The 13,701-nt window shown below is 49.4% G+C and overlaps 2 protein-coding genes across 2 annotated transcripts; both read right to left on the bottom strand.

The window, feature by feature from the left end:
* Positions 1 to 139: 139 nt before the first annotated feature.
* On the bottom strand, positions 140 to 13,629 carry LOC124640821 (dynein light chain Tctex-type 1-like). Its single transcript, XM_047178755.1, has 3 exons — positions 13,347 to 13,629; positions 965 to 1,133; positions 140 to 610 (listed from the first exon to the last, which is right to left on the bottom strand). Exons 1-3 carry the CDS (start codon positions 13,371 to 13,373, stop codon positions 456 to 458), a joined length of 351 nt encoding a protein of 116 aa, XP_047034711.1. The 5' UTR covers positions 13,374 to 13,629; the 3' UTR covers positions 140 to 455.
* On the bottom strand, positions 9,039 to 11,277 carry LOC124640820. The gene has a single exon (XM_047178753.1). It carries the CDS (start codon positions 11,166 to 11,168, stop codon positions 10,341 to 10,343), a length of 828 nt encoding a protein of 275 aa, XP_047034709.1. The 5' UTR covers positions 11,169 to 11,277; the 3' UTR covers positions 9,039 to 10,340.
* Positions 13,630 to 13,701: the final 72 nt, after the last annotated feature.

Raw genomic sequence — 13,701 nt, 5'->3', positions numbered from 1 at the left:
TTACACGCAACACAAAAGTGTACTTTATCCTCAGCGGTCGGTGACGAACTAAACATTGGCCGAATGTGTAAACACCACACGCCAAGCTGGGCCAAGATTCCTTTGATGTGTGCCCAAAAAACCGACAACTCGCCGAATGCGCGCCAACCTTGACAAATGTCCGCCAACCTGCACCAATACCCCGTGTACACATTGGTGATGGCGTGTATTGGCCGCACTTGGGCCAACGTGTACTGGGGCCTTTAGCCATTCAGGCTTAACTACAGTAAGAGCACTTTCAGACTAACGTAATAGACGCGCGTGTTTGCTGGGCTTTATAAGCGCGTGTAAGATGATGCATATACATCATTGCTAACCTACATAAAACTTATGAAAATCCTCACCATTGCACAAACGACGGTCATCAATAGTAAATCGATTCGTCTAGCACTCATATAGCGTGAAAGTAATAATAATTATAGTTGTAAAGCAAGACCCCAAATATTGACTATACAATACATGTATTTGTTCTCCCAACGCACTGTGCAAGTACCGTCTGTTGCGGTGTCCCAGTAATAAGCAGCGGCTGTGTGCAGACCAGCTCCGTTCTTCTGCGTTATTGTAATCCTCACTGGAAACAACAAAGAACTAGTAATAAAAGCAGAGCATCAATATGGATGTCTTTACCACGCCACGACGGTTATCTATCAAGAGCTTTTACGCAGTCAATTTAAATGCTGCAGTTTCGTCTTTTAATCCACGATTACTGGTAGGTATATAATATGTCCTCCTCTTAAATTTGTCGACGTCGAAGCTGTTTTAAGGAGATCTATCCAGGATTTACTGGGAAGTATTTGAACATAACTGTTAGACGGTAAGTCCTAGGCCTACAAACATGATCAAACATCTAAGGAGACAGTTTATTAGTCATGTCAGAAATGTTAAAATTTATCTTTCTACATTCTTAGTTCATTTAGGTACTCACAAATATATTTGAAAGGCTTGTTAAGTTTGTTCAATCTTGCGAGGGTTTTGTCCGTAATAATGCTGATCCATTGCGGACATCGGGAGTGGCTGTACGTGTTTCCTCCTAGGCAGAGCTCTATATTGTCTCTTACGATTTTTTGTACGTCTTCAACGTTGAACGCAACATCCTGAAATACAAAATAATAAGTAGATGTTTTACCTTAGTAAGTAGGTAAATGGATCGCATCCTAGCAGCAAAGGTGGGATGCCTTTGTAGCAGCAATGCAGGTAAAGTTGATAAATAAAACAGCAATGATGGTGTAAAGTAGAAGAGTATAGTATATCGTATATTTTGTATTTTTTTTTTTTTTTTTTTTTTTTTTTTTGGTATGGCATCTCGCAGTTCAGCCTAGGAGGCCGTGTACTGCTTAACCGGACTTTTCCCTGTGGATGCCTAGAATTTAAGGCCTCCAGCCAGGGGCGTAAAACAACTTATAAACTAAGCGACTGCGCTAAGGGTACCCCCTGTGGGGTCGGACCTCGGCTTAGGGCGTCGCTGGGGAGGCAGCAAAGGGACAGGCTGGATCATATGATCATTATTATTAAATGGGGAATTTAAAGCTACTGGCTCAGCTCGCGGGCTGGCTCGATGAGCAAGGGTCGGGAGGACAGAGAACGGGACGTCGCGGCGGACCTCGGCGGCGAGGTTTGTACGAACGCGGTTTGTGTTTGTATAGGGTGCTAGTGAGTTTACTACTCTCTTGGAGGACAGTTATCTCATCGTCAGGTTCTAGAAGGGCATGCCTAGGGCGGCGAATCCTACTGATGCGGGAGGGAGTGTAATTACTGGCTGACACGATAAGTGAGTTATCGTGTTTCTCAGCGCGTTCGAAGTACCGTATGGCGGCACGCTTCATATACTGGCGGATGGTAGGGATTTTTAAGTCGACATGAAGAATCTCATTTCGAACATAATAGGGAGCTCCTGTGATTTTCCGTAAGGCACGGTTTTGAAGGGCTTGCATTCTGTGAAGGCGGCGATGGCTTGCCTGTGCGAACACAGGGCAAGCATACATCATGACGGGGCGTATGCACGATCCGTAGAGGCGTAACTTGGATTTAAGAGATAATTTGCTCTTTGAATTGAGCAAGATGTGCAATCTGCCGTACACAAAGGCTGCTCTAGAGCGCACCTTACGTATGTGCTCGGCGAATGAGAGGCGCTGGTCTAAGATTACACCTAGATATTTGGCATGCTCCTTCCAAGGAATCGGCCTACCAAACATGGTGACTGACGGGGGCGCGGGAGGAAGCCTACGGCGGGGGCTCGAAAAGAGTATGGCCTGGCTTTTGTCGGGGTGGAGTTCGATTCTCCATAGCCTAGTCCAGACACCTAGGGTGTTGCAATAGGCTTGGAGATGTCTCACTATGGCGGCTGGGCTGCGGCCTGAGCAGTAGATTGCCGTGTCGTCGGCGAATAAGGCTAATTGAACATGCTTGTTCTTAGGAATATCGCTAGTGTATAGCGTGAAGAGGATGGGGGAGAGTACCGAGCCTTGTGGGACGCCAGCTTTTATAGGGTGGGCCGAAGAAAGAGTGCCGTCTATGCGATAGCGAAAGGTGCGATTCGACAAAAAGTCTCGTAAGATGACGACGAGACGGTCTGGGACACCGAGTTGGTAAAGCTTGTAAATCAAGCCTTTGTGCCAGACTTTGTCGAATGCCTTTGCTATGTCGAAGAGAATCGTGCCGGTGAGTTGGCCACGTTGGAATCCGTGGCTCACACCTTCCACGATGCGGTGGACTTGTTGGACACAAGAGTGATGGGTTCGAAAACCAAACTGTTCTAATGGAATAAGACTCTTTGCTTCGACGTAATCTTTGAGACGCTTATAGATAAGTATCTCGTAGATCTTGCCGAACACATTGAGTAAACTGATAGGGCGATAGCTGGACGGGTCTGATTTTGGTTTACCGGGTTTGGGAATACCGATTACGGTTGCCTCTTTCCATGCCTGTGGGAACAGGTTATGGGTCATGGCGCAATTGAAGATCGCGGTCATGAGCATTACGAGGGAGGCGGGTAGGATTTTGAACACTTTATTGGTTATTCTATCTGGGCCCGGAGCTTTACGGGGTTTGAGACGTTTGATGATCTCTGCCACTTCGTCTGGAGTGACGGGTGGCAAGGGATCGTCGGGGTCTTCTTGCGGTGGTAGGGAGGATCTGCGCTCGACCTCGGCTTCGACCTTTAGTAGGTGAGCCGGGTCGACCGGTTGGGTACTAGGCGAGCATTGAGCCTCGAGGCTGTCGGCCAGACATTCCGCTTTTTCATCGTCCTCGAAGGCGATGGAATTGTCGGGGCGTTTGATCGGCGGGGTGGAAGCTACTTCATCGGATTTGAGTTTCCTTTGAAGCTGCCAGAAGGCTTGATGAGTCGGCTCGAGTTCACTCAGCGTCTTGTCCCAGCGCGTTTCACGCATCTCAGCAAGGCGTTCCTTTACAGCACGCTGTAAGTTACGCATGTGAGACTTGTTAGCGTCGCAGGGAAAAGTACTGTAGGCACGGACAGCCGCGTTCTTCTCGGTCACCAGAGCACGCACGTCATCCGGGAGCTTGAAGCGATGAAAGCTCGTCGCTTCAACTCTACGTGAACACTTGTCCACGGTGGATTGTACGTGTTCGGTGAACGAGCCGATCGCGCCCGTCATGTCAGCGACTGAGTTGATTTCATCGGGAATTGATTCTAACTGGGCGGAGGAGGATTTTAAGCTTTCGCTTAGCATTCTCCAGTCCGTGACAATCTGGGTGGGAGGAGGGCGATCCGGGTCGAGTGGGCCTGAGCGCGAGGCTAGTTCCACAAGAACCGGTCTGTGGTCGGAGGTGAGCTCGTGTAGTACCTCGATCGAATGTAAACGTAAGTTTACGTTCTTGAGGAGCGCTACATCGAGAACGTCGGGAAGGTGGTCGACTATATTAGGAAAGTGAGTGGGATGCATCGGAGCGATGACATCGAAGTTGAGGGATTCACACTGATTGAATAGCAACCTGCCTCTTGGAGAAGTAGTGTTGCTATTCCAGGCGGGATGTTTGGCGTTTAGATCGCCTGCTATTATTACAGAGTCGCTCAGGCCTAGTAAGGCTCTGAGATCGTTCGTGAAAAGGATCGGGTCGTAGGACTGAAAGGATGAGGACGTGGGAGGGCAGTAGGCCGATACGAGAGTGATCGACTGGTGATGGGACATGGCTAGTCGACAGATCGAGGCTTCAATGCAGCTTAAGTCGGGGGGAGTGATCTCTACACAATGTAGCGATCTTTTATAATAGATAAGCGTGCCGCCTTTGTGGCGTGTGATCCTGTCATTTCTAATTAACTTATAGTTAGCTATATTAGGGCCGCGTACACGCGGCTTTAGGAAGGTCTCTTGTACGAGAAGAATGTCTATCTTATGGGATTGTAGGAAGGCGGAAATCTCGTCGCGTTGGCCGAGAATACCGTTGGCATTATAATAGCCAAGCCTAAGGGAATGGGGTTTAATTTTGGATGTATTATCCATTTCTATTTCCTAAAGTGAGGCAGGTTTTGAACTGCCTGGGCGACGTCTGAATACTCCTGCATAACGGAGTAGAGTTTGATAAGGTCGCCATTGCTGGCGACTATCTCCCTCGAAAGTTGTTGAGCTCTGTCGCTCGTGAATACACTGAACGTGCTCAGTATAACGTTCATAGAACTGAGCGCTGATACTGGGCTAGAAGAGGGCGCGACGGATTTGGATGGCGCTTGCGCTTGCGCGAGCTTGGCGGCTATAGGAGCCGCGGAGGGCGCGGAGGGCGCGGAGGGAAGGACGGGAGGGACGCGAGGTAAGCTCGCGGGCGCCGCGGTGGAATTATTCACCGGGGCGGGAGTTGGCTGGGGCTGAGTTGGCCTCGGGGTTGGAAAGGCTCTCTGATGGTTGAGAGGGTTCCATGGGGAGGGCCGTTGTGGGCTGAGACGCTCGGGAAGTTGAGCGGTAGGTAGCCTCGCTGATGGGCTTTCCCTTAGCTGGCGGGCGTTTGCACGCTTGGCCAGCTTGGGAGACGTTTTTGGGGCCTTTGGGCAGCCGCGGTAGTTGGCGGGATGGCCTGAGGCGCCGCAGAGTACACAGCTCGGAGGCTCGGTGCACAGAGTGCGGTCCTTGGGTCGCGGGCAGTCGGAGGTGCCGTGTTGGCCTAGGCATTTCACGCACCTAGGCTGGGCGAAACAGTTGCGCTGTGAGTGACCCCACAGTTGGCAACGGTGGCATTGGGATACAATGCCAGATCTATTTGGCTTCTCGATTGAGATGCCGGTTAAATTACACACCGATTTGATGTTAAAAATCGGGTGGATTTTGGAAGGACACGGCTCGCATACTACGAGCACCATGTCGAAGGCGTGGCCGCTGCGGGCGCGGTGCATCCTATGGACTTGCGTCGCAGGGATGTTTTGTGACTTAAGGTCACTTAAAATGTCATCCGAAGGGATTTCCTTCGGAATACGGGTAATGACGACCCGGAGAGGTTTTTCCTCAGGGAGGGAGTACGTATGGAACGAAATGTTCCTCGCTCTTAGCGCTTTAGTTATTTCCCTATAGTCGTCTGACGTAGGGAGGACGATTTTGATACCGTTGCCGGTATTGGAGGCCGATCTGTAGTTGATCTTACGATCAACACACAGCTTGGACACTTCGGTCCATTTCGCCTTGTCCTGTAAGTATACAGGCGGCGGAGGTTTGCTTTTAGGTGCGCTTTTGGGCTTAGCGGCACCTTGGGAGGAAGCGACCTGCGAGGTCGAGGGTGACGGGGCGGGGGATGCTGTAGACACAGCGGGCGGGCTAGGGAGAGGAGATGCGGCAAGGGCGATGGTCTTGCGCGCCTTGTCGTTGTTTTTGTTCTTTTTCCTCTTACCTCCCAGTACGACGGTGAAGTCTTCATCGGAGGAAGAGGAGTCAGAGGGCTCGGAGGGTTGAGCATCCTCAGGGACGGGTGAGGCAGAGCGGGAGGACGAGGTGTCCATGCATTCGGCGTCGACGTTTGACGCAGGTGCACTCGCCTGAGTTATTTCCATTGTCTGTGAGACAATGGGATTAGAAACAATGGTCGAGTGCAGCTGGGCATCGACCATTGTATTGGGGATTACCGTTTCCGCTAATGCGGCGGTTTTCCCCGAAGAGACAATTATAGGCTCGACAATGGGGCGCGGCACAGCTGCGCCGGCCTCCTTTGTTGAGCCGTTATCTATAACACAATAGCGCGCTAGTCGCGGGTCCTTGATATCAAGGTTACTAATAATGTCGCCATATTTGGCGACGATGTCTTGGTCCTTGAGGAGGACCTCAAAGAAGAACTTAATTACTTCGGTAGTCATTTTCCCGTGAGGGAAGAGGGCTACCGAGCTAAAAGAGGTGGGGGCCTAATTATAAAAACCTAACAACCTATCTCCTATCTCCCCGGGTGGATGGGCCCGGGGATGTGTAACCCTCCCTGCCGGGTATAGGCAGGGAGGTGAGTACCTATTGGTGAGCCCTAAGCTTGTAAACCGTTCGCCAGTCTTATTGTGCGAACGGGCCCTAGCCAGTCTAGTGCGAAGGGTATAGAGATACCCAACCGACACCAGGTGTGTAGCTGTGAAAGCAAACCAGATGCAAGGCACGACTAGGAGATCCCCCAAGGCCGAAATCCGAGCTCCCGTCCAATTGACTGCCTTGCCCTGAAGGGGTTCGGCGGGTGTGATTGGGTCAACACCCTCTCGGCTTCGTTGGCACCGTATGGTTTCAACCGAGAACCACGAAACTGTGGCTTTTACCCAGAAGGGGTCAAGTGAATTTACTTGACACAAACGTTTTAGAAACAGGATAATCGTCCGCCGCTTTGAAAAAAGCAGCTTTAGATTGATATATTTGTAGTCGGCAGAGCGACTACGGTGAGCGTTACGTCGGGCGTAACAAAGACAAAAGTCGTAAACGGGCGAGCGCAGAGCGACACGTCCGTACACGACGAGAGTCAGAAGTGGAGTCTCGTATATTTTGTAAATACAGAACGAGCTTAAGTCTAAAATAACAGGGGCCGAAGTAGTGTTAACGCTCAAGCGAGAGCGTCGCGCGATTGTCCAATAAGAACGCTCTGACAAGACTCTGTGAGTACCTAAAAGAAACGAGACAGATGCGCGCGCGAGCGAGATAGCACGAACGTAAATATAACGCGTTCGGCGCGAGCGGTCTTCAATCCCATGTTGTGGGTGGTGTAGCGAAGCGTACCTCACAGTACCCCCCCCTTAGCGAAGCGTACGTTTGGCTTGCATACTCTGCCGGTCCTGGTGACGTAGGGTTGCTGTGAAGGTACAGGATCCACGATGCTCGGTGTACTCGTAGGACACGTAGTGTTTGGCGAATCAATTTCGTTGCAGATGTATGCCGGTTTCAGTCTATCCAGCGATACAACTGTCTCTCGATTCGGTAGCTGTATCTTGAAGAATTTTTCGTGTCTCTGTAGCACAGGATACGGTCCATCGTAGGGTGGTGTCAGCGGCGCTCGAACGGTATCGTTCCTCACAAAGACGTGTGTGCACGTACCGAGGTCCTTATGTATGAAGGGACTGGCTGATGTTCTCGCGGTAGTGCACGAAGGTGAGAGTGACGTCATCGTTTGTGTGAGGCAGCGTATGTAATCTTCGTCCGACATGTTAATTGTAGTAGTCGGCGCGAAGAAATCCGATGGCACACGTAGCGTAGAACCGTAGGTCATTAGCGCGGGACTTAGGTTGTTGTCTTCACGCAGCGCTGTTCGGAGGCCAAGTAGTACGGTGGGAAGTTCGTCACTCCAGTTGGTAGTTGCGCCTCTAGCCATTAACGCAGCTTTTAGCGTACGATGCCAGCGCTCTATTTGACCGTTTGACTGCGGATGGTATGCAGTTGTACGTATGCGTGTAATGCCGAGTTTCTTCATTAGCGCGCTGAACAACGACGATTCAAACTGCCTGCCTTGATCGGTTGATATACGTAGTGGGCAGCCGAATCTCGCAATCCAGTTTTCATAAAGCGCTTTTGCGACGATCTCAGCTGTTATTTCGCGCACTGGTACAGCTTCTGGCCACTTTGTAAATCTGTCCATGATCGTAACACAATATCGATAATCGTAAGATAGTCGAAGTGGGCCGACTATATCGATATGTATGTGTTCGAAGCGTTGAGATGGCGGGAAACTTCCTAGCGGCGTGACGACGTGACGATGTACTTTTGCTCGCTGACAGCCGACGCAGTTTCTTGTCCACGTTGTTACGTCTTTGTTCATGGATGACCAGAAGAACTTCGATGTCACTTGCTTCCTAGTCGCCTTGATACCAGAGTGGCAGAGATCATGTTGCGCTTTGAATGCAGCAAAACGATGTGCCGGTGGTAAGTATGGGCGAAGCGTGGACGTTGACATCTCGCACGTGATTGGTCGTTGCGTGCCAGGCAAAGTAACTGAGATGAATTTTAAATTCGGCTGCAGCTTCAATTGTTTCAGCTCATCGTCTTGATCTTGATCACGTGATAACTTGTCGTAGTCGATGTTTGACGGGCATTGTATTTCGTCAATACGAGATAAGGCGTCAGCGACTGAGTTTTCTTCTCCCTTTACGTACACGATGTTCTTGACGAATTGACTGATAAAGTGGAGTTGTCGCTCACGTCGCTGAGTGTCGCTGCTACTTTGCGGCCTTGAGAGCGCATAGGACAGCGGTTTGTGATCAGTGTAGACGGTGACGTCACAGCCTTCGATGAGTCTTCGAAAATGTTTCACAGCCGCGTAGATCGCTAGTAGTTCGCGATCATACGTGCTGTATCGTGATTGCGTAGCACTCAATGTTTTGGAAAAGAATGCTAGCGGTTTCCAGGCTGCGTTGTCACGTTGTTGTAGCACCGCTCCAATGCCGTGGTCAGAAGCGTCCGTCATGATGCAGAGTGGGGTGCCGGCGATAGGGTGCGATAGTGTTGCACATTCCAGTATGCTTTGGCGGCATTTTTGAAATGCTTGTTCGGCGGCCGGCGTCCACGTGATAGGCGTTTTGTCATTCTTTTTCCCATTGCGCAGATATTTGTTGAGTTCACTTTGCATGTCGGCTTGATTTGGTAAACAATCTCTGTAGAAGTTCAGCATGCCCAGGAAACGACGAAGCTCGATGATAGTTTTCGGTTGAGGATAACTGGATATGACTTTTATCCGTTCTTCGGTTGGTTTTATGCCGTCCGCTGTTACTTCATAGCCGAGAAAATTGATTTTCGCCTGTGCAAATTCACATTTGTTTACGTTGAGTGATACGCCGTATTTGTTCAAGCGGTCAAGAACTCGATGCAGTAATTCCTTGTGTTCTTGTTCGTTATCTGAGTACAACAAGATATCGTCGATGTATGAAAAACAGCCCTCGATGCCGCGCAGAACCTCGTGCATGAATCGTTGGAAAGTTTGACTAGCGTTACGTAGGCCAAACGGCATGCAGGTGAATTCAAACAACCCGAAGGGTGTGATGATTGCCGTTTTCTGAGCGTCTTCTTTGTTTATTGGTATTTTGTAGTAGGCCATTTTCATGTCGAGTTTTGAAAAGATCTTCTTATTGTGTAGTTGATAGGTGAAGTCTTGTATGCGCGGAATCGGGTATTTATCTGGTAGCGTGACTGAATTTAGACGTCTGTAGTCGCCGCACACTCGTAGACTGCCATCTTTCTTCTTTACCACATGGAGTGGGCTGGCCCACGGGCTCTTGGAAGGTTGACATATGCCCATTTCCATCATGCGTTCGAATTCGTCCTTAGCCGCTTTGTATTTGTCGGGCGGCAGGGGGCGAGCACGGGCGAAGACAGGTTGTCCCGTAGTCTCGATGTGATGCACGACGTTGTGTTTAGCGGGCGTTTTCAAGGACATAGGTCGCAGTAGATCTGGATATTGCTTGAGTATGTCTTGATATGTCTGCTTGTTGCTAAGTACGTAAACGGCTTGTTGCATCGACGAGATTTCTACGGCGTTTATCGATAGTTGTGTCACCTTGTCGATTAGCTTCTTTTGATGCAAGTCGACGAGGAGTTTGAAGTGGCGAAGGAAGTCAGCTCCGAGTATCGATGTTTTGACATCTGCGACTACAAATGACCAGCGAAATCGTCTTCTGAGGCCTAGGTCGATTTGTAGATCTTTCTCGCCGTAGGTATTGATTGGTGAACTGTTCGCGGCGTATAGTTTGTATGATGTTGGCGAACATTTCTTCTTATGTATTGGGGTGGCGGCTAGGACGGAGATATCCGCACCGGTGTCAACGAGGAAACGGTGATTCGTGTTGCGATCGAAGACACATAGGCGGTTACTTGTCGTAGTTACACCGACGTCCGCCACGGTCGGTGCCTCTTCTAGTTTTCCGACTTCTTTTGATTTCGCCTAGCGCACGGTGACACGCAGCGTCTTGCCTGATCTCCAAATCGGTAGTGGTAGTAACATACTCGATTGGGATCGTGTTGATGCCTTGCAGTGGACTTTGATCTTGAGCGGGAACGCTGATAACGGCGATGGTTTGGTCTTCCACGGCTACGAAGTTCGGAGATCTCGAGTGTCAGATTCTCGAGTTGTTTTGAGAGAACTTGTATCTGCGCGGACATGATTTGCTGGTTTACTGCCGCAGAATCTGGTTGAGATGAAGAGACAGCTGCGATATTTGCCGACTCGGAATATTCCATCATCTTGTCTGCCATTGCCGCGAGCATATCGAGTGATGAATCTGTGTTCACAGACAGCACAACTCGCATTTGCGGCGGAAGGTGGTTCATCCACTCAATCTTGATGCCATCTTCGGTGATCATGTTGCCGCCGAGTTCGCGCATACGTCGTAGCAACTGAGACGGTTTTTGGTTGCCAAGTTCCAATCCGCTGATGAGGTTCTTAAAGTTTTTCACCTCGGACTGCTCGTACACGGAGAGAAGGCGTTGTTTGATGGCCTCGTACTTCTTAGTTTCTGGCGGCTTGATCACGATGTCTGTGACATGTTGAAGGTCGGTCGGTTGTAGTTGGCCCAGGACGTAACGATATTTGTTTTCGTCACTGGTCTTCTGCGGCTCGACGACGGCTTCGAATTGAATGAACCACATGCGAGGATATTCACGCCAGAAGGGAAGGAGACGCGACTGCACGGAGACGACAGCGAGTTCTGTAGGCTCGCTAACTTCTTGCTTGTGTTCCATCATTTTTCTCTCGGGGTCACCAAAATGTAGCAGCAATGCAGGTAAAGTTGATAAATAAAACAGCAATGATGGTGTAAAGTAGAAGAGTATAGTATATCGTATATTTTGTATTTTTTTTTTTTTTTTTTTTTTTTTTTTGGTATGGCATCTCGCAGTTCAGCCTAGGAGGCCGTGTACTGCTTAACCGGACTTTTCCCTGTGGATGCCTAGATTTTAAGGCCTCCAGCCAGGGGCGTAAAACAACTTATAAACTAAGCGACTGCGCTAAGGGTACCCCCTGTGGGGTCGGACCTCGGCTTAGGGCGTCGCTGGGGAGGCAGCAAAGGGACAGGCTGGATCATATGATCATTATTATTAAATGGGGAATTTAAAGCTACTGGCTCAGCTCGCGGGCTGGCTCGATGAGCAAGGGTCGGGAGGACAGAGATCGGGACGTCGCGGCGGACCTCGGCGGCGAGGTTTGTACGAACGCGGTTTGTATTTGTGTAGGGTGCTAGTGAGTTTACTACTCTCTTGGAGGACAGTTATCTCATCGTCAGGTTCTAGAAGGGCATGCCTAGGGCGGCGAATCCTACTGATGCGGGAGGGAGTGTAATTACTGGCTGACACGATAAGTGAGTTATCGTGTTTCTCAGCGCGTTCGAAGTACCGTATGGCGGCACGCTTCATATACTGGCGGATGGTGGGGATTTTTAAGTCGAGATGAAGAATCTCATTTCGAACATAATAGGGAGCTCCTGTGATTTTCCGTAAAGCACGGTTTTGAAGGGCCTGCATTCTGTGAAGGCGGCGATGGCTTGCCTGTGCGAACACAGGGCAAGCATACGTCATGACGGGGCGTATGCACGATACGTAGAGGCGTAACTTGCATTTAAGAGATAATTTGCTCTTTGAATTGAGCAAGAAGTGCAATCTGCCGTACACAAAGGCTGCTCTAGAGCGCACCTTACGTATGTGCTCGGCGAATGAGAGGCGCTGGTCTAAGATTACACCTAGATATTTGGCATGCTCCTTCCAAGGAATCGGCCTACCAAACATGGTGACTGACGGGGGCGCGGGAGGAAGCCTACGGCGAGGGCTCGAAAAGAGTATGGCCTGGCTTTTGTCGGGGTGGAGTTCGATTCTCCATAGCCTAGTCCAGACACCTAGGGTGTTGCAATAGGCTTGGAGATGTCTCACTATGGCGGCTGGGCTGCGGCCTGAGCAGTAGATTGCCGTGTCGTCGGCGAATAGGGCTAATTGAACATGCTTGTTCTTAGGAATATCGCTAGTGTATAGCGTGAAGAGGATGGGGGAGAGTACCGAGCCTTGTGGGACGCCAGCTTTTATAGGGTGGGCCGAAGAAAGAGTGCCGTCAATGCGATAGCGAAAGGTGCGATTCGACAAAAAGTCTCGTAAGATGACGACGAGACGGTCTGGGACACCGAGTTGGTAAAGCTTGTAAATCAAGCCTTTGTGCCAGACTTTGTCGAATGCCTTTGCTATATCGAAGAGAATCGTACCGGTGAGTTGGCCACGTTGGAATCCGTGGCTCACACCTTCCACGATGCGGTGGACTTGTTGGACACAAGAGTGATGGGTTCGAAAACCAAACTGTTCTAATGGAATAAGACTCTTTGCTTCGACGTAATCTTTGAGACGCTTATAGATAAGTATCTCGTAGATCTTGCCGAACACATTGAGTAAACTGATAGGGCGATAGCTGGACGGGTCTGATTTTGGTTTACCCGGTTTGGGAATACCGATTACGGTTGCCTCTTTCCATGCCTGTGGGAACAGGTTATGGGTCATGGCGCAATTGAAGATCGCGGTCATGAGCATTACGAGGGAAGCGGGTAGGAGTATATTTTGTAAATACAGAACGAGTTTAAGTCTAAAATAACAGGGGCCGAAGTAGTGTTAACGCTCAAGCGAGAGCGTCGCGCGATTGTCCAATAAGAACGCTCTGACAAGACTCTGTGAGTACCTAAAAGAAACGAGACAGATGCGCGCGCGAGCGAGATAGCACGAACGTAAATATAACGCGTTCGGCGCGAGCGGTCTTCAATCCCATGTTGTGGGTGGTGTAGCGAAGCGTACCTCACACCTTAATATAGAGCAATTCATTCGTGCATTTTCCTGTAGGCAGGTAGTCGTAGGAACCATTTCTTAATTATCTAAATAAAGGATACAGGTACCTACCTCATCATCATCTTCTTGCGCAGCCATTAGATTTCGGTATTAAGGAAATGCAATTATGTAAAAACAATCAATATTTTTGTTCGTGTCGTGCAATATCAAGTTGCATGCAAACTATGCAGTCGATGATAATAAATAAATGTCAGCCTATGAAACTTGCCAGTACGATTACGAAAAGAATAATATTCTAAGTAGTTTGACTATAATGCCTCAAGAGCCTTCTTTCACTATGTAAGTGGCCTACTTGAAAAACATTTTTTTGCTAAGAAAATATACAAACTGAGAATTTTTACGGATGATTGCTGCAAGGGCAAAAGAAAGACCATTTTTTAAACTTGCCGCTCGTTTCAATACTGCT

Source organism: Helicoverpa zea, chromosome 21 (genome assembly GCF_022581195.2).
Source record: "Helicoverpa zea isolate HzStark_Cry1AcR chromosome 21, ilHelZeax1.1, whole genome shotgun sequence".
Taxonomy (NCBI): domain Eukaryota; kingdom Metazoa; phylum Arthropoda; class Insecta; order Lepidoptera; family Noctuidae; genus Helicoverpa; species Helicoverpa zea.
This window is presented reverse-complemented; position numbering and strand designations above follow the sequence as displayed.